We start from the raw sequence: 26,628 nt of genomic DNA on the forward strand, positions 1-26,628 counted from the left end.
AACAGGAACCCACACTGATTCAGTTTCATCAGTGGCAGTTGTAATTCAGCACTTGTCAGGTCTTCAAACGTTCCTCCAGGTGAAAGTCAGAGGAGCTGTGAGGGACACGGGTAACCTGGTCTGTGGTGCCAGGACCCAAAGGCCTAGAGCACACTGGGAGGGCAGAGACACTCTGAGCCCCAGGGTGGCTCTGCGAGGGACAGACTGGCGCCTGCCATCAGCTTCTCCCCATGGTGGGAGTCTAAGGCCTTCTGTAAACTCAGAGAGCAGGGGCCCAGCCAGGCTGGGACGTCCCGCCACAGCTTCTGCAACATCAAGACATTTTGTGGGTACCCTGGCGCGTAAATTTATTGAATAGGGACACAGCCTTTGTCAGTCATTTGTTCAATAGTACCGCAGATTATCCAACTGTCCGGTTGTGAGAAGTTATATCCATAAGAGAACAGAGGGAGGAAAAAGAAAAAAAAGACACACAGTATGTATGGGGAAATGTACCTTTTGTGTTCCTGGGGAAGTTTGGGACTACATCTCTTAGCTGATAACACCTTCCCTGTACTGCCTTATTTTTTTCCTACAAGTACCAGATATGCATTTAAAATTTTTTTTTTTTTTTTTTTTTTTAGAAAAGTGTGTCATAGATGGCTGACTGAATGCAGCTAGCTGAGCGTCCACTTTCTTCATTGTATCTTATGTGTTTTTTCCCCCTCTCTGAAATCAGTTATATTTCCCTCTGCAGCTATGTGTCCAGACAAAAGCTATTTGGGAAGGTGATAGAGACGACATCCTAAAATGAATCCCAGGAGATAGCAACTGGCCATAAGGGAGTGGAGGAGCCCCAGAGGATGCACAGGCCTGTGGTGTGTCCGGCGGTGAATGCCAGCTCCGAGCCAGAGAGCAGGGGAGCTAATGTGGTGTGGAGAGAGAGCCCGCTGGGCAGTGGGAGAAGCCCGAGGCAAATCACAAAGCAGAACCGCGTCCACCTCGTGGGCTGGGCCACGCTGTGAGTGACAGCACTTACATCGACATGCAGCCAAAGGTTATACTTCTCACATAGATCTGCAATCTCCTGTATCGGATCGAAGGCTCCGTAAACAGTCGTACCAGCAGTTGCATTGACATAAAGAGGAACATATCCCTATAAGGCAAGAGGGACAGGCTGGTTAGTCTCTATAACCTCTCTCCTTTCCGCAGGAGGTAGATGAATCGCAGCAACATTTATTCACACATCAGCTGTGGTATCAGACACTCTATCTGGCAGTTCTTCATTGGTGCATTTACTCATTCATTCATTTATTCAACAAATAGTTTCTGAGCGACGTTTTTGTGCCAAGCCCTGTTATAGAAGCAGGAAACACCGCAGTGAGCAAAGGAGATGAAGATTTTTGTCCTCGTGGAGTTTATGTTCTTGTGGACAGTGACAGAGAGCAGACAAAACCAAATAAGCAAAATACACAGTCTGATAGCAACAAGGTCTGTGGTGAACAATAAAGCAGGGAAGAGAAATAACAAGTTTAAAGTGTTAGGCAGGTCGTTCTGAATAGCATCTGGACACTGGACAGTTCAGAAGTGGTGTTATTCTAAGTGTACGGATGTAATAATAGCACCGAAGCATTGCGTGGCTATTTAAAACCAGTCCATACACTGTTTCACTGATAGTGGACATGGTAAAATGTGTTGATGTGAACAAGAAATAAAAAGGAAGTGGCGTCAGACAAGACTGGGGAAAATCTGTGAGTCCTACATTTTTTTTTTTTTTTTTTTTTTTTTTTTTTTTTAGCAAAGGTGGAGACTTGTTGAAGAACAGACTTCCAGGTAGGGAGGGGGAAGAGTCCCACAGAACTGACTCCCACATGGGGCGAGGGAGAAGGGTCCCCTGTGAGTCCTACGTTTTATTGAAGCTCAGGTCTACCTCTACTCTTTGCTCAGTTCTAGTGACATTTCCATTCACTCCCCTACGAAAACCCCAGCAAACAACTACAATTAGAGAGGGAGGCACAGAATGTAACCAAAATAATGAGTTAGTAAATGGCTTGACAACTATCTGGCACTGCCTTGTGGATACATCTGTGCTATGAGATTTTTTTTTGTTTAATAGATTTGACTGAGGCAGATTCAACAAAGTATCATGGTCTACCTGGCAGGGCATGGAAGTACTTGGTTAAACAAAATCCCAAACTAAAATGATATTTGTTAAAATAAGATTATACCTAAGAAGAAGTAAGTGAAAACCACAATAGGCTGTATCTTCGTGGTGCCTGAGTAGTGGATTTATTGAAGTACGTAAAACTAATCATGTGGCACAATTAAGATAAGACAAGAGGTTTAATGTCCGCAATTTTAATTTTTCAAAAAAAACCCCCAATATGGTATAAACACAGCTTTAAAGCCAGATCATCTCACAAGTTGGAAATAAATATCTAAGAATAGAATGTTAGAAACACAATAAAATAATTCCTTATACCATCAAAGATTTTTACTGTCTACAGCAGAGAGAATGTATTTTTAAAAAATTGTATTCACCAGAGTTCAGATGTACCATAGAGTATATATACCTTTTGCTTGGCTTCGATAATTTTTGCCTCTAAATCAGCTGGAATTATCTTCCCCCTGTAATTATTATAAAAGGAGAGAAGTGAAAATGAAAAATCAATGAGACTGCACGTGAAAAAAAAAACAACTTCAGCCGCAGCAAAAAGTAATTTAATCGGATCTTTTCAACAGACCATTAGCAGCTTGGCACACTGTACTGAGTCAGTCCTTAAGCACAATAAAACAAATTTAACAGATGAACACATTGCATACATCAAGAGCCTAATAGTCACCATCCCCTGCCTACCTTTCATTGCACTTTATCAAAATCACATTGTCGGTTCCAAAGCCAAGTGCAGCCCCAGCCTTTTTTATGGAGTAGTGACTCTGCAACAGACAGAGGCTCGAGGTTAGATGTTCGACAGTCCCGTGGAAAACACCACAGTCCACGAGCAAGAGCACCCGACTCACATGTTCTGAGGTGAAGAGGACCAGGTTGGGCACGGCTGCCATGCCCTTTGTCTTAACTTCTGGGAAGAACTTGTATCGCGCTGCCATGATGCTGTACATGTTGGATATGGCGCCCCCTATCGGCAAGCAGACATATTGGGTGGTGTAGCAGCTCCTTCGTTACTAACAGCAAAGGCTAAGCTAGTGTCTCAAGAGACAAGGGAGGTCAGAAAGGGGGAAGGACAATATTCTGACAGGATTTGATGGCTTCCCTATTGCCAGGGCTTCCCTCTGGACCCTTTGCCCAGGGAATATGGTGATCACACTCCTTACCAAAGCCATCTAGGCAATTTGGTTGGAGGTGCATTACGTACTCCAGTGCCTGCCCCACCTGAAGCCTAGACAGAAATTAAGAGCTGTAAAGAGAGAGGTGAGTGACAACTTCCCTGCTTCCCCTCTCTGCTCAATCTATTTGCTGAACGAAGATTAATTTGTTCTCTGAGTCAGAAAGGCAGAGAAAGAGAGAATCATGGAGCTTACTGAAGGAAATGGTGATATTGCCTGGATACCCTTCCAAGAACAGCCCAACCAAGTCATTTGGGAGAGCTCAAAGTTGATTACAATAAAACCAAACTTATGTTTACTTAAAAAAGACACAAGGAGAAGTCAGGTAGCTAGGTACATCTGACCAGCATTTACTAATTACTTTTGCATCAATTACCTGACAATTAAACAGGCAAATTGGTGGCTGGCTTGAATTGTCTGGACAAGTGTAATTCTTGTTTATTTCCACTTGAATACAATCATACTATCTCTGACACCATTCCAAACTCCTTCCTACCTTCCTTCCTGTCCTTGTTTTAAAAATTCTTATTGTATCATTTGAACTAGAGATCAAAGTAGATACACTATTTTGGCAGAAATTGATTAGTCAATTGACAACCTTGATTCACTTGTCCTCAGCTTAATCAAACCATTGTTGACAAACTGGAATTATTTAGCATAATTTAGACACAGTCTTTCTCAGTTTGGACAGGTTTAGGCACAGCCTTTGTTGGTTAGTACACACAGAAGGTAGCATTGTTGCTAGCCTTCACCCTGACAAAGATATCAAAAAAAAGTCTTTAAAAGTCATTATTCTTCTATGAACTCACTCTGTGGTCACTACTCTCAAAAGGGTCTAAGGATCCATACTACAAACCTGTAGGGGAGTCAGGGAAACAGAACAGAAACTTACCAGGAGAAAATATCCCATCACCATCTTTATTTGACCATCCAACTATCTCTCTCATCTTCTTAAGCGTTATTTGCTCCATGAGGACAAACACTGGAGCAATTTCATAAGTAAACCTGGAAAAGTGGTAAAAAATGAATGAAAATAAAGAAGTCAACTACTTATTTGGAGAACACAGATGACTGGTTGAATATTTGTACTTGGGATCTAAGAAAAAAAAAGCGGTTCAAAACCACTAAAACAATTTATTTCTTGGAAATGCATTAAGTCAACAATCATAAATGTCAGAAACCAGCCTGTGTTACCAAAATAGGTGGTTAAAGTGCCTGCTCTATGATTTTTCACCAACAAAATATATTCTCACCTAAATAGAATGTGTTAAGTGTGCTTCACCCAGAGAAAACTAATGAAAGAAAAAATTACTTTTCTGGGTCTCTTTCACCTCTGAGATTGTAGCATGATGCAAATGTTAATGGGGGAAAAAATGTTTCCTAACATTCATATAAAATTGATTTGCAACATTAAGAAAACACACACCTTGGCTGCCAATTTCTCACTTGTACAATAGAATCTATAAAACCCAGAGCCAAACTCTATCTTCTAAAACACATTATAAACATCTGGAAGCTAACTGTGAAGATAATTGGAAATATTGACCCAGGTTTTAAAGATCTCAATTTAATTATCTACATGGTTTGTCTACTGAGAATCCCCAAGGACAGCTATGTTGCCATAGTTCTCTGAAGTTGATATCGGTCAAGAATAATTATAAGCAATGATTTTCTAATTGCCAATTACAAATAACAAGAAGATGGTCAATTGGCATAAACAGATAACTGTGGGCATTAGACATCCTGGTAGGTTAGCTTTGTCTTCTAACAAACTGATTTAAAAGCAGCAGGCCATGCTCTTCTCAAAGCAATTCAAAACAGGCCACAGTCTGGCAGACAAGTCACTAGACCATGGTGCCAAGTGTAGGACTTAGGAGACATCAGAGAAGGGGAAGCCACAGAAAACTGAGCCAGAAAACAAAAAGACATTTATTGGCTCTAAGGCTCTCTTCCTTCTTTTTGCTTTACCCTCTCAAGCACTGGATTCTGTGACCAGGCTCACTGAAGAGAGATGCCTAGATTGACTCAGCTGAGTGATATGGGGAGACTTAATCACTGGGCAGGGTGTTTGAGCTGCATGTCAATGCTGAGAACTAATGAAATTCTTGCTGGCTTAATGATTTAGAAAAGCTATTTGCAAGGATGAGATAACAATGGTTGTATATGAGATACAGGTGAAGCTACTAAGTTTTAACCATGGGGGGAAAAAAGCCATCACATTAATCACACAGCTGTAAAAGAGGACAAAAAGATCCTGGAGGATCCTCAGGCTGTCTCTGTTGGTAGAAGAATTTTGTTTCAGAAATAAAGAGAATATGTCTATTTTCCTTAGTAGGAACTTGAAACATAGGAGGAAGACCCTTGGAAATCATGTGTTCAGTTACCATCACCTCTGGATGCTTTGGTTCTCTCTGAGCCCCATCACCGTAGCAACCAACACTCCCTCATGTCTGATGGCCTGATAAAGGAAGAAGAAGAGAAGGATTCTCGGTTTAGCCTGTGCTGCCGAGTGTACCAAGAGTCAAACTCATGATGCGTTTCTAACCATTCTTGAACAAATATGCTAGTAGTGCCATTGACTTTTGGAAATGTTGGAACAGCAAACGTGTTTGCATGGTGAATACTAGTAGGTACTGGTGACATTGTGTGTGCTGGAATGTCACAATAGGCAAGGAACATGGAATCATATACAATAGTATCAGAACCTTATCTAGGATTGGATGGAAGCTGAGTTGGAGTCAAGTCAGTGTTAGATGGTCAGGCAGGAACCACATGGGAAAGGGAAAAGGGATGGGTTGAAGGCCAGGATTTGGTCCACTTCATGATTTGAATCAAGTTAGGCCCCAGGTTTAGTCTTAGAATTTGACTTCCTACTCAAGTCCAGTACTCTCAGGACTGGAAGAAAGAGTCTAAAGAGTTTAACCATGAGACTGTCTGATCTTATGCTTTTCAGGTTCTTTGTGCCAGGTTCTCAGTTCATAAACCTTTCTTTCAGTTCTGTTCAACAAATGCTTACTGAATGACTATTCTTTGCCAGGTAGCATCTTCCGTACTGAGGAGGCAAAGATGCTATGAGACACCACTCCCAACTATGAGGAAGAAGCTTACGAGGACGAATCCAGCATAGACTCTTGGCCTTAGCTGCATCACGTTTGACAGTTCCTGCCTGGATCTTAAGGACCAGTTATTTCATAGCTACTATCATGCTTATCTTGATTATTAGTCCTGATGTCCTCTCTTGGAAGTAGAGAGGTTGGCCCATGGCTGTTGATCCTCAGCCAGGCCTGTCAAATGGGCTGACATGGTGCTCCCTGTTTCTGACATTTCTGTGACCCTGCCTTCCCACCTGGACCATCTTTATAACTGGTAGTCTGCCTGCAGCCAACACCTTGAAGTTCACCCTACAGCAGTGATTCTTAACTTAATTGGGGCCATAGACCCCTTTAGGACTCCTCGGAAAGCTAGAGCCCCTCTTCGCAGGAAGAAAATGAGGAAACACATCATTTGATAAACAATTGTAAGAGATACCCCTCTTGCAAACTGGACTCCAGGTTAGGTATTCCTTCCCAAATGACAGATGAAAGAAGAGAAAGTCAAGAGATCAGAGGTCAAATATGGACTCAGAAGAAGCTGGTTAGATGCTAGAGTTAGAGTATAAGATCATATTTCAGAATCAGAGAACAAGAAACTAAACCTGCAAAAAGCTCTGAGTTGAAGCATAAGAACATGAGATTGGAAGTAAGGATGTAAAACAGTCATGGAGTGACAATGAAGACTTCTAGGCCTTTCTATATTCTGAGTAGTCAGTCAGCCCTTGAGTATGTGTATGTGTATGTCTGTGTGTGTGTGTGTGTGTGTGTGTGTGTGTAGCTCAACTCACCTTTCCAGAGGGATTCACCCAGAACCCAGGCAAATTGTTTAAGCCACATTTCTCTGTGGCAGAATCTGCTGGTTTCTGCCTAAAGAGAAGCTGTGGGAAATATGTGGCACTTCTGAAGTTTCTTGGAAGGAAAGAATGTGTTCCCCTTTGACCCTTCCTCCCTCCCTCCCCCCCCCCCCCCCCCAAAAAAAAAATCCTCCCTGAGGTCTGAAGCAGGGATGTCATACTAGAGCTCCAGCAGCCAGCCTGCGCCATCGTGTGACTGACTCTGAGGGCATGAGCCACGTGCTACACATAGAGGTGAAAAGGGCACAAGGAATCTGGATCCCTGGTGACTGCCAAATTGGACACTTGTTTAGTGAGAGAAAGAAATTACTTTCTACACTAACCACCTTGACACTCCTCTCACATCTCCCCTCCTTACAGATGTGGCAGGTGGCCTACCTTCACCTTAAAAGCTAACACATCTGGGAGGGGCTTAGTGAGCCCTCTGGTGTCCACGAGGATGAGAGACAGAAACAAAAGAGCCAAAAGGCTGAAGGAAGGGTGGTCTTGAATGACAACAGCGGCTGGCTGTCGGGTGGACTTCCTTTCCTGTGTGTGCCTGGGCCCTGCACCTTCGGTGCGCTGGGCACTTAAGGCCGGTGCCCTTTTCAGTCTTCAGAGCCACCCTGTAGGATGGATGTTATTAGTCCCCACTATCCCGAAGAAGAAAATGAGGTTCAGAGAAATTCAGTGATTTGTTTTAAGCTCTCACAGTTAGTTTCAGTGCCAGAATTCCAAGTCCTTTGTATCACATCTGCTTTTGTAGGACCAGCGAGAACTGCTTCCTGCGGGCTCCAACACTCTGCCCAGAGTTAAAGGGACTGATAACTCCCCTGGAAAACTTCTCCTGTATGACTGCCATGAAAACAAAGCACTAGAGAGCTGAAATCCTAACTCATAACCAAGGCCGGGGATAGATCTCCCCATAAAGAGCGTGTACTGTGCTCAGTTCCTTGTGGGCAGGCTGCTGTTCACACTTGGGCACAGCTCCACCTGCACTGCTGTGGCTGGTGGCCCTGTTTTGGAAGGGAGGAAGTTGTATGTGTACATTTGAGAAGTGTTCTTAGGCTCTTCACGGGGTCCTTGCTTGGAAGAATACAACTCCAAGATGTATGCACAGGCAAGTAGAAATGCATGAACACAAATGTTCTTTTTGTTCCAGCAGCCCTGATACCTAACACTTTGTCTCCTGCATTTGGATATTGGGCTTTTTTTTTCCTTAAATATATTTTATTGATTTTTTTACAGAGAGGAAGAGAGAGGGATAGAGAGTTAGAAACTTCGATAAGAGAGAATCATCGATCAGCTGCCTCTTGCACACCCCCTACTGGGGACGTGCCCGCAACCAAGGTACATGCCTCTGACCAGAATCGAACCTGGGACCTTTCAGTCCGCAGGCCAACGCTCTGTCCACTGAGCCAAACTGGTTTCGGCTGGACATTTCTTTTTAAAAGACTCTGCTGAGGAATACAGTTACTATTTCCTGTTACCAGTGCTACCCACACTTAATGATAGCATAGTAAAATAAAAAATAAAAAAAATGAGTGTATCATTAATTTCCTACTCTGCCAAAAAAGAGCCTTTTGCTCTTCTTTCTCGGACTGATTTGAACACTGTTCCTGGGAGCACATTTCTGCACAAGCTCCCGACAGTGCTGCTACATTGCAGAATCTTCCAGGGGAACTGGCTTAGAATAATTTCTAGATAATAGTTATGCCTTCTTCAGACAAAGCCTTGTCTCCAACTGACAGGAGCTATTTCACTCTTTTAAATAACCTTCTCTATCGATCTGCTGGAACCGGATCATATTTTATGAATATCCTTTGTTCAGGACAGCTGCAATTACTATGTGCCATGTAGTCGGACTGGCCTTGACCTCAGATTGCTGGGACATATTTTAGTATTTCATGGCTGAGCTGAGGTAAGGGGAGACTAAGGGGCTTTGGTTTTTACGAAGCCACACAGACAAGGAGAGTTTGTGAGAACTGCCTGGTTGAAGAAAAGCCTTTCAGGAGACCATCTGGCCAATAAATAGCTCGAAGAGGTGAGTTCCTTTTATTTACCTGGAGATTGGGCTGTATATATTAGGAAATTGCAGCTGAGTACAGAATATACACGTAAAGAAGCTGGGTGAATACAGGGCCTACATTAATAAGATTATTTAGACCTTAATAGATATGTAACTCTTATTCTATTTTTCTTATTTTCCAAAAAGTTTTTTTTTAATACTTTTTAAAATTGATTTCAGAGAAAAAAGGAGAGGGAGAGAGAGATAGAAACATCAATGATGAGAGAGAATCCTTGATCGGCTGCCTCCTGCATGCCCCCCACTGAGGATTGAGACAGCAATCCAGCAATGTGAACAGAATCAAACTGTGACCTTCTGGTTTATAGGTTGACACTAAACCACTAAGCAACACCAAAGTTTTTTTTTTTTTAAAGCTATACTTTCTAATTAAAATTGTCCATTAGTGTGAAATGCTCTAATTAAGCATTAGAATCTTTTCAAGTTATAATGAGTATATCACGATATCTGTGCTTGCTGATACATTTTTACCTCACAAATCACAATATGGTAAAAATGTGCAAAGGCAAGACACCAGCAGTTGCTTCTTTGACCCGAATTCCTCTCTGCCCTTTGCAGCCTCAGCGATCCAACATGGACACTCCATGACGTTAACCATGACTTGCGAGCAGGGAGCGTAAAAACCATTTTCTATTTCAATCAATTTAATCCTTTAAGCCTTTTAGCATGAAAGGCTTTACTTGTCACAGTTGCTTTAAAAAATTTGTAGTTGTTGTTTTAAGTTAGCCAACAAAGCAAGAATCTTTAATTAATAGAAACTTTTCTGAATGTAGTTAAGTATTCTGAGTAACAGCATTAAACAGCTTTGAAACGCACACGACTCAGTAATTTTAAAGTGTCCTTTCAGGTTCCACGGCTGGGAGAAAAATAGAGTGCCTTGAACTTTAACAACTTACATTCTATCTTGATGTCTGATGGAATTTCTCATCTTAAATAATACCACCCTTTTACCTAAATTTATTTTTCAAATCTACTTTACCATGAACTTACAAAGTAGGTGATTATTTCCTAAATAGTTCCATAGTTACTAAAACCCATATAATTCTTATGTAGTTGTTTTAAAACTAGAGGCCTGGTGCACAAAATTTGAGGGGAAACCCCCCCCCCCCCCAGTCCCCTCAGCCCAGCCTACACCCTCTCACAGTCCCCTGGAAGCCCTCAGGGGATGTCTGACTGCCAGCTTAGGCCCAGCTGGCAGTCAGACATTCTTAGCACTGCCGCAGAGGTGAGAGATGCTCCTGCCACCGCCACTGTGCTTGCCAGCTGTGAGCCCAGCTTGTGGCTGAGCGGTGCTCCCCCTGTAGGAGCCCACTGACCACCAGGGGCAGCTCCTGCATTGAGTGTCTGCCCCCAGTGGTCAGTGCACGTCATAGCAACGGTCATTCTGCTGTTTGGTCAATTTGCATATTAGCCTTTTATTATATAGGCTTATTGTAAAAATTTTGTTTCATTATTTATCCTGGATTCTATAACAAAATGTGGTGCCATTGTCTGGATGTATAGATGGTGGTAAAGCATAATCATAGTGTTGAGAGGAAAGACAGTTCTCAGGAGGCTATGCTGATATTACATCAATGATCACCTGTCCTTGTCTCTTACAAGGCAATGGTTATGTAGAGGAAACTGTGAGGTGATTACCCGAAGTCAACCCAGGAAGCACATGCACCCTCCTCCCCACCCAGGACCTTAGAGTTAGTTTCATATAAATGTACAAGAACTTAGAAACAAACAAAGAGTTTGCCTATTCAAACAAGTAAGGGGAAAAAGCAAATTCAGAAAAACAATGATTTTGAAAGGAATGTATCACTACCAACTGAATTTTGTTTTGGAACTTTTAGTTAACAATAGGTGGATCAAATTAGTTTGTGAATTTATGACAGCTTTAACTATAAAGGAAATACAATGGCAATATAAGGATCAATATGCTTGGATGAGAAAATGGACCAAGATCATACTCTAAAACATGACCTCTTTAGGTACATCATTAAAATATATGGAGTTTTTTTTTTTTTTAACATTAAATTCGCAGTTACTTTTGAAAACTAGAGATATTCTTTCTCATAATTATGCTCTTATTAAATTGCATTATTCAATTAAAAAATAGTTAATCTATTATCCACTATTAAATCAGTATAAACATACTAGATTTAAAAGGGGATAAACCTAAAATACTTAAAGAGAAAAGATGACGAAGGTAACTGTAATCGATTTTTACAGAGTCATTGGATTTGAAATTTTAAAGAAGCCATAATCATATATGATGGTTGTTTGTATGAAAATAATAAGAAGGACTTACATATTGGTATTGGCAGTTGATGTCAGCCATTCACCAGCTAATCCAATGATGTCCAGTCCAGTGGAGAGCTGATTGAAAAATCGAGGATGACCTAGAGAGGTTAAATAACAGGTAAGCATCAAAGCGAACCCAGAGTTTTCAAGCTACCTTCAAATCCACAGCCTGCTTTCCCAGGTCTCCCCCATGGGGCCTCCATTCCAATGGTCTAATAGGGCTGCCCAAGGATATGGAGAAGGTTGACTCACCCTATACCAACTTTTAACATGAATGATGTCCCCCAAATTTGTACATTTCTAAAGCATAATGCTTTTAAATTAAAAAAAATCCAATATCATGAAACTAATAATCTTTCTAATATCTTAATTTCCAGATGAAATTCTTATTGTATTTATTTTTTTAAATGTATTTTTTATTGATTTCAGAGAGGAAGGGAGAGGGAGAGAGAGATAGAAACATCAATGAAGAGAGAGAATCATTGATCTGCTGCCTCCTGCATATGCCACACTGGGGATTGCGCCTGCAACCCGTGCATGTGCCCTTGACCGGAATCGAACCCAGGGCCTTTCAGTCTGTAGGCCAATGCTCTATCCACTAAGCCAAACCGGAGAGGGCTTGTATTTATTTTTTAAATTACAAATCAAAATGTAGTGGTCCTGATTTTCCTCATAAATGTTTCAACCTTTAAATTTTTTTGTTTTGTTAATTCTTACCCAAGGATATTTTTTTTCCATTTATTTTTAGAGAGAGTGAAAAAGGTGGGTAGGAAGGAAGGAGGGAGGAAGAGGTGAACACACCCCGACTGGGCTGGGATATGTGCCCTTTACCAGGAATCAAACTCATGACCCTTTGGTGCATGGGCCAACACACTAACACTGAAGAACACTGGCCAGGGCTCAAACTCTAAGGTAACATCTCAAGGATTTAATCCCCCAATCAGGAGAGGCTGCAGCCTCAGAGAGAGTCCGTGGCTCCATGCTGCAGGAGATCTCGTAAATTCTGTTGATACTGAGCAAAACAGAGTGAAATGGGCTAGCTTAAACTATGATGCTGATGCCTAGAGCGTGCCATCACTCTCCGGGTCTCTGTGTCAGTCAAATATGGCATCAAGCATTGGTGTTTGCCTATATATAGTCACGAGAAGGTTAAACTGAATTTACTGCTGAGATGACATGGCATCTCCTATGTGAAACAGGGGTGGACACAGACTCATTCACTCATTGAGTTGTTAGTAAAATAATAATTATTATTATTATAAAACTTTAAAGTTCTTTGCAACCCAGAGTATGCTTTCACGGGCTCTGTTCTCAGCAATTTCAGGATTGCTGCCAAGTTTTGGGCAACTTGGCATTCACGCAAAAACTCAACCCCACATCAGCAGGCTAGGCTTGGCTGTCCCAAAGGAGTCAACGCGATAGATTATCTAGAGGTACGTGATGACAGGGAACTGGTGCTAGAAAGATATGCTGACTGCTGTGTTTCCAGTGGAAATTGCTTTTGCCTCTGAAATAACTGTCAGAAAGCTAGAGTTGTTTGGTAATTCCTCCTCTAAGCCCCCCTCTCTGAGAATGTCTGTTCTTTCTCACATATGATGGGGACTCATTCAGAACATCTGGACTGTTACTTATTTTAGTTAATATATATTTATTAAATTTATCGGTGTGACATTGGTTAATATGAACATTAAACTATTACTTCTTATTAGAATAGTCCAATTCCTGCATTTGAACAGTACTCAGAAAATAATACTGATCTTTGGAAAAAACAAAAAAAAGCATAAACATTAAGCTTAGTGTAAGTATGGGGCCAGGACTACCCTAAATAGTTTAAACTAGCCCATTTCACTCTGCTTTGCTCAGTATCAACAGAATCTATGAGATTCCCTGCAACATAATTTTGTTGAAATTCATTTAAAAATACATGTGATAGCCCTGGTGCAGTTGGTTAGAGAGTTCTCCAGTGCAGCAAAGGGTCTCGGGTTTGATTCCCAGTCAGGGCATATACCCAGATTGTGGGTTCCATCCCCAGAAAGGGCACATAGTGGGGTGAGAGCAACAGATTGATTACTCTCTCACTTCAATGTTTCTCTCTGTCTCTCTCTCTCCACCCCTTCCTCTCTTCCTCCCTCTCTCTCATCAATGAAAAACATATCCTTGGGTGAGGATTAAAAAAATAATGAATAAATAAATACTCATGTGCTACCCATTTGAAAACTTTTAACAACAAACCTTTCATTTTAAATAGGACTGAATCATAAATAAATTCAATCACACTATTTGACAATGTCTCAAAACCTCATGGCCTGGCAGAGACAAAAGATGGTCAAAGATAAGCAGACTGACAGAAATGACCTCAAATGAAAGTGAAACAGTATCTCATTCTCTATTAAAATACAAAGGACACAAAAGTAAGTAAAACATTACTTTTCTCCTATGGCTATAGCCATATGCCCCCAAAATCTTATATGAGAATTTAAATCAAGTAACAAAATGACCCAGTTTAAATTTCAATTTCAACTCTCTATAGTCAAAGAAAATAACAGATGACAGATATGGTGATGAGCTCTACACACGGCCTGGAATCAGAGAGTGGGAGAAAAAAGTAATTTCTTAAAGTTCAAGTTTTATTTTTGAACAAATAAAACTGAAGAAAGAAAAAGAGCTGGAAGGGAAAACCTACTTAGAGTATGAGACATATCAAACAATTGCAATGTGAGGCACTTATTTGGGTTCTGACTCGAATGAATGATAACAAAACAAAACATTTCTGACTTTCATGAGTCATTAAAAACTTGAACACTGACTGAATATTTGATATTAAGGAACTATAAATTTTGTGGGGTTTTGGATATAATAATGATATGTGACTATTTTTGTTTAAAGAGCCCCTGATGGTGAAAAACATCTATAGTAATAAAAGAGTAATATGCTAATTAGACCGGGAGACCTCCCGGACATCCTTCTGGACAAAGCTGGGGGCTTGGCGGGCCTACAAATCACCCCCAGATGGCCCTCAGCCCCTTGCCCAGGCCGGACACACACCCCTAGCAGGGACCCTCACCCCAATGGGGGCATGACCAGCCTGGAAACGGCCATCAGCCCCTCGCCCAGGCTGGCCATGCCCCCCCCCCCCCCAGTGGGAACCCCCACTCTGATCCAGGACCCCCTTCAGGGCAGACCAACACCCCCTACCCATGCACCAGGCCTCTATACTAATAAAAGGGTAATATGCTAATTAGACTGGGAGACCTTTTGGATGTCCTTCCAGACAAATCCATGGTGGCAGGGCAGAAGCAGAGACGGTTAGGGGCAATCAGCTGGCAGGGGAAGGCAGTTGGGGGTGATCAGGCTGGCAGGGGAGGGAAGTAAGTGGGTGTGAGCAGTGGCTGCCAGCCCCAATCATCCCTGAGGGCTTTTTCACCTCCCCCTGCTCCTGAGGGGTGATCAGGGCAGCAGTGGGTGTGAGCAGGCCCAGTGATGTCAGCACATAGGAGTGGTGCGGCAGGAGCGGGGCTGCCCGCAGATGGGGGACTGGGAGCCGTGGTAGGAGGGGCTGAGCAGAGGTGCAGAGGATGCACTGAGACCCACCTCTGTGCCCACCACAGCCTCACAGCCCACAGTTCCTTTCAAGGTGCACACATTTGTGCACTGGGCCCCTAGGTTATAGATAAAATAATATTATGTCAGGGATGTACTTTCATATAATAGAGAAGAGAGGACAATGGGCAGGGGGACAGATTAACAAAATTGGCAGGAGCTGATAATAGTTGACGCTGGGTGTTGGGTATACAGGGCTCATTATACTATTCTACTTTTGTGTAAGTTTAAAATTTTCCATAATAAAAAGTTAAAAATAAAAAGTAAGGAAGTCAACATATTTAATGTGACTGAGGGCTGGTTAGCATCTGTCTCATTTCATGGACAATCTACATATACTGGTCCTTTTTTCAGAAGTCTTTTATTCATTTGTAGAGAAATCTCCAAATGCCATCATCACCCTTCACAGAGTGTACCCAGAGCAGCATGTCTTCACTATTAAAACCCAATTCATGCCCTGTCTGATGTGGCCCAGTGGGTTGAGCATTATCCCATACACTGAAGGGTTGCCAGTTCAATTCCTGGAGGGGCATGCAGGAGGCAGCCGATGCATGTTTTTGCTCTCACATCAATGTTTCTCTCTCTCCCTTCCTCTCTCTCTAAAAATAAATTAAAATAAATAAAAAAAAAACCCAGAACTCCAATTCATTATTTTAGCAGAGCATTAATATCCTTTTTAAAAGAATAAAATACCTTGTACTGTGTGTAGCTACCTGTGGGATTTGCACTGTTACTTTGATATCTACCTCTATGTTAGAGAGCAGCATCCAGAAGCTGTTTTCACATGGCAGCCACAGTACACTTTGCCAGGGTCAGTACCCTGAGATTCAGCAGAAGGCTTCACACTGCCTGGAAGATAGTAAACTCTATAGATGCAAATACCTATCCCAGAAGCAGCTCTGAAGAACAGGGATGAATGGCTGCAGGGTGGATATCTAAGTGAATTCATACACTGAGCTAATAAGAGTCCATGCTTCAGAGCCCAGAAATAAACCCACATCTATACGGTCCAATAATATATGACAAAGGAGGCGAGAACATACAATGGGGTAAAGGCAGCCTATTCAATATATGGTGTTGGGAAAACTGGGCAGATACATGCAAAAAGTGAAACTAGGCCACCTTCTTATATCATATACAAGGACAAACTTCAAATGGATTAAAAACTTAAATATAAGACTCGAAACCATAAATCTTCTAGGAAAAAACATAGGCAGAAAAACCTCTGACAGTTCTCTTAGCAGTATTTTTTCTGACATATCTCCTTGGGCAAGGGAAACAAAAGAAAAAGAAATAAATGGGACTACATCAAACTAAAAAGTTTTTGCACAGCAAAGGAAAACCATCAACAAAATGAAAAGACAACCTACAGGAGATACATTCAATAAGGGGTTCATATCTATAATTTATACAGAACTCATACAATTCAACACCAAAAACCCCAAACAATCCAATTAAACATTGGGCAGAGTACCTGAATAGAGAAGTCTCCAAGAGGATATACAGATGGCCAATAGACATAGGAAAAGATGCTCAACATCACTAATCAGCAGAGAAATGCAAAGTAAAACCACTGTGAGGTATCATGTCACCTCTGCCAGAACGGCTATCATCAATAAACCCACAAACAACAAGTGTTGGTGAGGATGTGAAGAAAAGGCAACCCTCGAGCACTGCTGGTGGGAGTGCAGACTGATGCAGCCACTGTGGAAAACAATATGGAGGGTCCTGAAAAATTAAAAATGGAACTGCCCCATGACCTAGCAATTCCACTTCTGGGTATATACCCAAAGAAACTTAAAACACAAATTCTAAAAACTATATGCACCCCTATGTTCATTACAGCATTATTTACAATAGCCAAGGCATGGAAGCAACCCAAGTGCCCATCAATAGACAAGTGAATAAAGGAGTGTGGTATGTATATATAATAGAATATTACTCGGCCATAAAAAAAATGAAATCTTATCATTTGCTACAGCATGGATGGACCTAGAGGATATTATGCTAAGTGAAATAAGTCAGACAAAGACAAATACCATATGATTTCACTTATATGTGAAATCTAAAGAACAAAGTAAATGAACAGACACAATAAAAACAGACTCATGCATACAGAGAATGGACTGATGATTGCCAGAGGGTAAGGGGAGAGGGCTGGATGAAAAAGGTGGGGGAATTGAGAAGTAAATATTGATAATTACAGAATAGTCATGGGGATATAAAGTACAGCATAGGGAATATAGTCAATAACATTTAATAACTATGTACATTGCCAGGTGGGTACTGGAAAAATCAGGGGAACTATTGTGTAAAGCAAGCATGTCAAACTCGTGGGCTACAGGCCTCACATCTCATTAATTTGGCCCATGTTAGCCTTTGAGTTTGATGTGCTCGGTGTAAAGTATATAATTATCTGGCCATTATGCTATACTTAAATTAATTCAAAATAATATTAAATATAAATTATAATTGAAAAATAAAAATTTAAAAAGGAGTCTATGATGCTTCAGTTTTATCATCAATAGGGGTTGCCATTATGACAAATCCATGTATTTTTCTTTAGGGTCAACACTATTTAGGCTTTACTGATAAAAGTATGTGGTCTCGCCGAAACCGGTTTGGCTCAGTGGTAGAGCGTCAGTCTGCAGACTGAAAAGTCCCAGGTTCGATTCCAGTCAAGGGCATATACTTTGGTTGTGGGCACATCCCCAGTAGGGGGTGTGCAAGAGGCAGCTGGTCGATGTTTCTCTCTCATTGATGTTTCTAGCTTTCTATCTCTCTCCCTTCCTCTGTACAAAATCAATAAAATATATATATTTTTAAAAAAGTATGTGGTCTCATCTCTCTGAGAAAGTATATTTAGAATGAGCTGACAAAATAAAAAATGTTGGCTCAAAGCAAGTCAAGCTAAAATATACATGGAGAGAGAATTGGAACTTTTTTAATGCAGCCAAATAACACTACTTAATTTCCATCAGAAATGGGTTAGCCATTAGGTACCAAGGTGAGATGTAACTAAATTGATGAGTGTGCTTTTCTTTAAAAATGAAACAGACTTCATAATATAATTGAGTCATGTCCACCCTACAGATATTCAAGGAAGCTACACTTATCCCAGTGGTGTTGGCAGACCTCAAAAGCTGTTTGGGATTCTTTATTTAAAAATGCTTCTTTGGCCGGCTTCATTATTTCATTTTAACACTTTGTTTTTGACATCTAATAGCCTTACTCAGCTCTATCTCTACCAACTTTTCCAGTCATACTTTCACACGACTCGGAAGAGTAAGAGGAATAATGAGAGAACAAGCAGCAAAAAAGAAGAAAAAACAAGAGGTTACCAGTTGTGGTCTCAAAAGCTCCCCATATTTGGCAACTATACCATGAATTGCCAATTCTTGTACATCTATCTGCCCAAGAGCTCAGGCTGCAGAGGGGAAAGATAGCAGAGAGAGGAAATCACTGCTTAACTCTCAGGCTTTGGCATAGACAGGCAGAAATCCAAAAAGTCCTTGAACTCGAAGCAACCGATAAGTAACCACTTTGGCCAGGATTGCCAATTACAGAGGGTTCCTGCAACATGAAAAGGAGGCAAGAGGGGATCCTCCAGGGCTTCCTGTTCAGATGGAAGTTGGCGATTTAGGATGTCTGAACTCCAGAGGTAGCTCTAGCTGATTTGGCTCAGCGGATTGAGCATTGGCCTGTGGATTGAAGGGTCCCAGGTTCAATTCTGGTCAAGGACATGTATTTGGTTGCAGGCCCATGTGAGAGGGAACCAATTAATGTGCCCCTCTTATATCGATATTTCCCTGTCTCTCCCCCCCTCACTTCCACTCTCGGAATCAATGGAAAATATGCTCAGGTGAGGGTTAAATAAATAAACAAATAAATTTCTAGAGACTCTTTAGAAAAATAAAGTTTTAAACACCAGAGGTAGGAGGAGAATTTGAAGTGTGTGTGTGTGTGTGTGTGTGTGTGTGTGTGTGTGACTTTTTGATCTAACCAATAGAAGGAATTGTGGGTTAAATTGTGTGCCTTAAAAAGATATGCTCAAGTGTTTATTCCTGGTGAGTGAATATTTGGAAATAGGTTCTTTGCAAATGTAATCAAGTTAAGATGAGGTCATAATGGATTATGATGGGCACTAGACCGAAGATTGGTGTCCTTATAAGAATAAATTTTAAAAATATATATTTTATTGATTTTTAGAGAGGAAGGAAGAGGGAGGGAGAGAGAGAGAGAGATAGAAACTTCAATGATGAGAGAGAATCATTGATTGGCTGCATCCTCCATGCCCCCTATTGGGGATTGAGCCTGCAATCCAGGCATGTGTCCTTGGCTGGAATTGACCCTGGAACCATTCAGTATGCAGGCTGACACTCTATCCATTCAGCCAAACCACTTACGGCAAGAAGAAATTTTGACACATACACAGGGAGAATGCTATGTGAAGGTGAAGGCAAAGACTGGAGTGATGCATCTACATGCCAGGGAATACCCACAACCACCAGAAATTGGAAGAGGCACAGATGGATCCTTCAGAGAGAGCAGGGCGCTGCAGATACCTTGATTTCACACTTCTAGCCTCCAGAACTGACAGAGAATAAGTGTCTGCTGTTTTATTCACCCAGTTTGAGGTAATTTGTTGTGGCAGCCTTAGGACATGAATATAAAAAGGAAGAGAAATTGGCCCAATTCTCCCCAGTCTAATGGACAGGAAAGAGTAGGATTTATCAGAATGAAATAACCATGAAAATGGGTCCTTCTGCTCTCTTTAGGTTGTGAGTAGCTTAAAACCAAGAATGAAAACTTTATACTGAAGTTGACAGAGTACTGGATACTGTTTATCTTTTTAAATCTTCTTCCACAACAATAAATGACGATGGGCCTTCGCCAGGGTTGGGGCCTTCTGTTAACTGTCGCTGCCTAACGGGGCCGTGAGGTCACTGAGCACTTTGCTGCCTTCCCTCACTAAGTACGTGTTTCTCCTTCCACAGGAGTTTGACATCCTCACAACTGGTGTAGGGCAAGCTTACTTCTGCGTGTCCACCAGATTCCCATCCTTACCTGTGCGGACCCCGTACTTGAGGGTGTCTCTGCAGTCCACCAGAATCTGCTCCAGGGACTCAGGTTGGTCGGAGAGCTCCAGGTTGAAGCCCTCCATGCCCTCCAGCAGCTGGTGTGGGTGATGGAAGTCCAGCACCTTGGTGGAGCGATCAAATGTCTTACGGACATAGGTGAGCAGGATGTCCACCACCTCCAGCAGGAATTGCACAGTTTGCTCCTCCCCGTTCTTAGCTGGAAGCAGATCTGGGGAGGGGAGAGGGAAGCCAATGAGTGGTGATCACCTGACTCTTAGCTGCCTTTCCTAGGCCCAGAAATTCCTGACATCAGCCATGATAGCTGTTAGAGGCCCAGTTTCACTCCAGGATATGTATACACATTGAGAATCTGATGTATCATCTTCCCAGAAAATCACACGTAAACATGTACACAGACGTTCTGCACACCCTTTCTGGGGGTCCGCAGACTTTCTGATAGTCAGGCTGCACGTAAGTGAAATGGAGAGCTTTGAGCAGTTTGAGAAGCTGGGAGCACCCTACCATTTGCAGGCTGAATGAACATCTGTCAGGTTTGTGATGGAGGCAGCTTCTGTCTTGCCCCCCTGGTACCAGGCGTGTCCCTATACATCTGATTCAGACATTGGGCTTTTGACTTAGTGTCATGATGTGCTTGATCTGTTGATGGCAGAGGGCCAGGCCTCTGTGGGTAAAGGCTAAGGTCTCCCCTGAAGAGTGTGGTCCTTTGTGATGTCCTTAGATAGAAAACTAGAACTAGAGGATGGAACTCAGGAAGGTGAGAGGTGTGATGCTCTGTGTCTGTTCCCTGGATTATCCCTGAGGTTTAATCAAGTCTCATTTCTGTTCTGGTCTGGCCTCTCCTGGTTGTGGGGAGTTAATGGATGAGGCGGTGGTGGGTTTTTGGGACCTTAATGTGGTCCCAAACATCTCCAAACACCACGGCTGCGATTTGAAGATGTTTGGGAGAGAGATACTGGGAAAGCACCTCCTGAGACCCTCGGTGTGGGCACAACAGTAAATAATGAAAGGTCTCCAAAAGAAAAATGAGTTTTGGGACCGCATTTAGGCACTGGGTCCAGCCACACAGCTTCCCACAGGGTAATTTGGTTCTTACTGTTGTTGCCAACCTTGGAGGATAAATGCTATTAAGGGAATTACCAGATTTCCTTATATGAGACAATTCTTTGGATTCTACATTCTAGGACTCCATATTAATCCTTGAAAGTATTGACTATCCTCATCCAGCTTCCAAAGCAATAAAGACTGGGCACTAAGGAAAGGGATTCAAATGTTGAAGAAGCAATGACATTTTTGGTAAAAGAAGGAAAATTTTAGGAAAAAGTCAAGAAATGCAAGAGAACCTCCTGGACAGCTCTAGGGCTGGGGAAATGGGGGTGAGGGAGGGGTGGGGAGGGATTACCTCGAGCAAACAGGTTGGAGAAATCGGTCTCGGTGCGCCTGAAGTGGCCATCCCTGTCGCTGTTCTCACAGGAAATCAGGTTCTTGGAGGCCTGCCTGTCCTTGAAGGCGCTCACCAGCCGGCTCTTCTCTTCCAGGCTGTTGGTCCTTTGCAAGAAGCCTGTAGCGCAAGAAGCTGGGTCAGAGATGGCGCCCTGAACTGCAGCCTCAGAGGGTCAGCTGCTGAGCCGGGCTGACAAGTGCAAGCAGGGTCCTCGCTTCTCCAGAGAAGCTGTCTGCATTTCCTATAGAAGGGCTCTGGCACGGCTTGCCTTCAGGCGGGGAAGGGGCAGTGCCAAGTGTCATCAGTGGCACAGACCCAGTCATGCAAGAGAGAAAAACAGTGAGCAAAGCTCATTCTCATCTCCGAACTTGACAGCGGACTCAGAATTAAGTCAACTGGACAGCTTCCACTCCAGTAACCAGCCCCAGGATGGGGTCTTAAGGGAAGGACGCAATCCGAGAGGATACTGCCAGCCCGGGTCTACGGGCTGTGCAGCCGAGGGAGGGGGTGAGGACCAGCAGCAGGGACTAGGGAAGAGGCTTTCCTCAGCCACCAGCTACAGCTCACAGGTTGAATGTAAGTGTACTTGTTCTGAAGACAAAGAGACAGACCCCCGCCCTCCAGGAGCTTACCGTGGGGCAGATGGCAGCCAGTGTTGTGACAAAGCTATTGTAGAAAGGCACCAAGAACTCCAAGGTGATGGAGTCTGAGCCCAGGGTGGGATCCAAAGCGCCTCGCCTCTGCCCCTCATTGGGAATGGATCTCTCCCAGAGAAGCAGACTGAGCCAAAAGGGCTGGAGACTCTCCCCCACATCCCCTGGGGGCTCTGGGCCTGCAGGCCCCCTCCTCCCCTCAGCATCCCCTCCAATGTAGCCTCAGGCTCAGTCCTTGGCCTGAAATGCACCATACTGAGAAGAGGAAGAGAGTTCTGAGCTTCTTGCTGACCCCAAAGCTGTCTTTGTAGACACCAAGATCCTTGGGGAGTGGCTTACATCACAGGGGAGGCTGGGAGCAAAGTCCCAGGAGGGTCGGGAAGAGGCAAGTTAAGCTGAGGAATTCCGCTTTTCTTCCCCAGGGCTGCGATTCAGCGGTGCTGGGTGGAGGAAGGAGGATGCAGGGGGAAGGCTGGCTGATTGGAGTCCTCCCACACACAGGAGAAGGGTCTATTTTTGGAGGGAGGAACAGGAAGGCAGAGGCATCAGGCCCTCCATTGTTCCCAGCATCTTGAAAACTTACGGAGAAAGCCCGAAAGGCACACCAGAGGAGGAGAAACACACCACTGGAGTGACTTTCAACCGGTGTGCCACAGAATCCTTAACACATGCCATACCGGGCAATTTAGTCAGGGGCGTGGACCTCTTTCCCCTTAGATTGTCAAATTAAAAAATGACAACAGCCAACACAATAGCCATCCAGTGTGAATAAATCAAAATTAAACTTTTTTTTTTTTTTTTTTTTGCAGACCAGCAAAAAATATATTTTCTGGAGTGCCACAGAATTTCAGTAATTAGCTGATGTGTGCTATGAGATGACAAAGGTTGAAAAATCACTGTACTGTATAACAGAGCTCTATACTTGGATATAAATTGGGGTCTTATCTTTTCCCTCACCTCTTTTCCTACATTCTGAATTCCTCCTCCAAATCCCCAAAGTTCAAAACCAGGAGCCAGCACTCAGATGCAGGGTAGCCTGGCTCCTGAAGTCAGCGACTGCTGCCCGGCCCCCAGGACAGGGAGCTGTGGAATCTGCCAGGCTGAAAAGACCCAATCCCTGTGGCAGAATGGAGGTGAGGCCCTGCCCGCTGAAACCCTACTCTTAGGCCCTTAACCTCTAGTTGGCTCTGAGCCACTCGGGTAAAAGCCTCAAGTCTCTGCACCTGAAACTCTCAAAAACCCCTTTTCTCTGGGCAGCTGCAGGACCGAGGACCTCCACTTGCGCTTTGTATGTTCTCTCTAAATCTCCAAGGTGTCCTGATGGGGTTGAGGTGGCAGTTGTGACACAACTTCAAACCTGCATCCCCTTTCTGGACCACACTCCCTGGAGTGCACCAGGAATTCATATTTTCTATAAGTCCTGTTAGTGGTCTTCTGACTAGCACACTTACACTGCATTATATTTTGTGGCAAAAACCATTAATCTGACAATATAAACACTTGATGTATATTATTAGGATAATGATTTCTTGGAAGATATTTGTTTTCTGAAACACTGGGAGCCTCGCTGGGCTCTGAGAGGCTCTGGAAGGAGCTCTGAGCTTCTGCAAGAATGACCAGGTGGCGGGTCACATTGAGGTCAGTGTGTTGACAACTTCCCTGCCTAGCAAGGAGTCTGGAGACCGAGGTAGACTGTATTCCCTCTTGCTCTACACCCGGCTGTGAAGACTTAGTGTGAAGTAACCCAGCTCAGCATTAAGAGGCAAAGAGGCGAAACAGTGAAAAGACAAAGCCGTAGGTGGCTCTGGTCAGGTTGCAGCACTCTGGCTAGCTTCAAGCTGAGGATGCCAGGTGAGCCTGTCATGACTCCACCTTTGGCTCTGGGAAGATCCTGCTGCTGGTTCCTCATGCTGACACCAAAGGCAAGGGTCTAGGTGGCCCAGTGAGTGGGGGGGTGGGGGGGGAAGTGAGAGAGTGTGGGAACTAAGGGGTACCTGACAGGAGCCAGGTGTTTCCAAGTGGGGCTGCGAGTGCACAGGGCATAAAAGCACATGGCCACGCTGGCCACTGGGGCCTGAAACCCAACAGCTCTGTTTGCCTCCCCAGCTATGGCTTGGAACTGCATTTAATTACTAGAGCACATGTGTCAAACACAAGGCCCGCGGGCCAAATCCGTCCCGCCAGGCCTTGCAATGTGGCCCGCACCGCGCTGTCATCACTGCACTCCGCTGCGTTTCCATCACAATGACAGTTTATGACTGTTCAGTAAACCATTCGGCCCGCGATTTAGGCTGGATTTTAGAGTTTGGCCCCTTCTCTGATTGAGTTCGACACCCCTATACTAGAGGAAGGAACTCCTGTTCTGATATCTATGGGCTAAAAGTACCTTGCCAGATCTCTTCTCTCCCCGCTCCCCACCCCCAGCACTCACACCTTTCATTGTATTTCAAGAGAAGCCCAAAATACAGAATATTGGAAGTCTCTGGATGTTTAAAAGTTGGCCTCTAACACAAAATTAAACATACACACAGAAAGACACCCACACTGCACAGGCTAAATAAGAGCACAGAGGCTGTAACTGGTAGCCTGGCCCAGGGTCTCTGCAGAGATAAGCGATGGAGACACCGGACACCGGCTCAGCAGAGTCCAGAGTCAGAACTTCAGCTTGTTGCATCTCCTCTTTCCATCATGTCACCATGCCTGTAGCCACCCTAATCTCTACCTTGACAAGACCTGGATTTCTTCTGATTACTGCCCCAGGGGATTCTGCCTCCAGAGCTAAGGTACCTCTGGTGAGACCCAGGTCTTCCTTGCAGGCTCATTCCTGGGGGTTCCCCGGAAGCGGGGGTAGAGAGTGGGTGGGGGTGGCAACTTGGCAAGGCACTGAAGAAGTTGGGGTGGGGGGGGAGGCAGGGCAGTGAATTAGGAGGTGGGAAGAGGATCATTAGTCTCTGCTATTTTAAGGTGAAAGATCAAACCAACCCCAAATGGTGACAGGTTAAGAGGGCAACCTTGAGGCCACAGAAAATCTGGAATGAAGGGAGTGGAGGTGTCTATGTGGGGGGAGGTGAAGGGGCTGTGGATTCAGGTCAAAACTAAATGCCTCCACGAGATGAAACTGGAAAGCCCGAGTTGGCCCAGCGTATGGAAAAGAAGTCCTGTACCCTGGTGTTCTCTCTCTTTCCGTTCAGAATCAAACCTCACGTGAAGCCTCCTAACCGGTGGCCCCAAAAGCATGCATTTTAGCAGAAGGCAATTTCCCCTTAACGACTACCAGCCCTGTCCGCCTCAGGTGGGTTTCCACTTCCCTGAAAGTACCGTTGGGGGCGGGGGAGGGGGGGTAGAAACGGAGAGGAGCTAAGGATGGTGGCCCCCCAAAACGCCCAAGAGCTTTCCCTCGGGCGAAGTTGATGCAAACTCGGGGGCCTCTATTCCTGGACCCAAAGAAGCTCCTTTACCCAAAGGGCCGTTTAGACCTTTTCCTGCAGGCTCGAAGGGCCGGCAGACCCGGGCCGAGGCCGGGAGGCGGGGACTGCGGTGGACAAGGCTGCCCACCGGGCCGGCCCGGACCGCGGGGAAGGCGGCCCTTTCCCCAGGCCTCTCCCGCGCTGCCCTCAGTTCTGCTCGCCGGACCGACCGCTGACAATGACGGCGGCCGAGCCCGCGCCTCGCCGAGGGGACCGGGGCGGAGCGGGCCATTAAGCCGGGACGGCGGCGGGGGAGGAGCAGCTATTTATAGAACAAAGCCCGCCGCCGCCAGCTGCGCGCCCGGACCGGCCCCGCCTTGCCCCCAGCGCAGGGAGAGGGCCAACCCCCGGGGCTGGGCTTCCCCTGGAAAACGGCCAGGCCTGGGGCTGAGCAGCCCTTCCTCCCGGGGTCCCGGGGGCAGGGCCCAGGAACGCGGGGCGGGCGCCGCGGGGACGCGAGGGGGTGCGGAGACGCTGCTATCAATAACCCGCTGCCGCCGCCGCCGCCGCCGGGGGCCCGGGGCGCAGCGGAGCCCGGGGACCGGCCCAGCGCGCAGCCGCTGCCCCCCGCCCCCCTCCCCGCCGGCGGCCCGCTATCTCCGCGGGCAGCGCTGATGGATGGCTCCGTAATGAGCCCCTCGTCCACCTCCCCGCGCCTCGCCGCCCCTGCCCTGCCCGGGGAAGCCCGCGTTTTCTGGCCCGATAAGGCTAACGATTGTAGACGGTGAATGGTAGCGAGGA

General features: G+C 44.5%; 1 protein-coding gene across 2 annotated transcripts in view; it reads right to left on the minus strand.

Moving 5' to 3' along the window:
* GAD1 (glutamate decarboxylase 1) overlaps nucleotides 1-26,628 on the minus strand; it is a 43,077-nt gene that overhangs the window by 10,641 nt on the left and 5,808 nt on the right. For both annotated transcript variants that reach the window (XM_036421886.2, XM_045575467.1), the window contains 8 exons: nucleotides 21,726-21,884; nucleotides 20,292-20,534; nucleotides 11,632-11,722; nucleotides 4,217-4,329; nucleotides 3,001-3,116; nucleotides 2,837-2,916; nucleotides 2,553-2,607; nucleotides 1,019-1,135 (listed from right to left, as the gene is read on the minus strand). In XM_036421886.2, coding sequence (XP_036277779.1) covers nucleotides 1,019-1,135; nucleotides 2,553-2,607; nucleotides 2,837-2,916; nucleotides 3,001-3,116; nucleotides 4,217-4,329; nucleotides 11,632-11,722; nucleotides 20,292-20,534; nucleotides 21,726-21,884 — 974 coding nt within the window. The remainder of the gene's footprint in view (nucleotides 1-1,018; nucleotides 1,136-2,552; nucleotides 2,608-2,836; nucleotides 2,917-3,000; nucleotides 3,117-4,216; nucleotides 4,330-11,631; nucleotides 11,723-20,291; nucleotides 20,535-21,725; nucleotides 21,885-26,628) is intronic.

The sequence above is a fragment of the Pipistrellus kuhlii genome, unplaced genomic scaffold, assembly GCF_014108245.1.
Source record: "Pipistrellus kuhlii isolate mPipKuh1 unplaced genomic scaffold, mPipKuh1.p scaffold_m20_p_7, whole genome shotgun sequence".
Taxonomy (NCBI): domain Eukaryota; kingdom Metazoa; phylum Chordata; class Mammalia; order Chiroptera; family Vespertilionidae; genus Pipistrellus; species Pipistrellus kuhlii.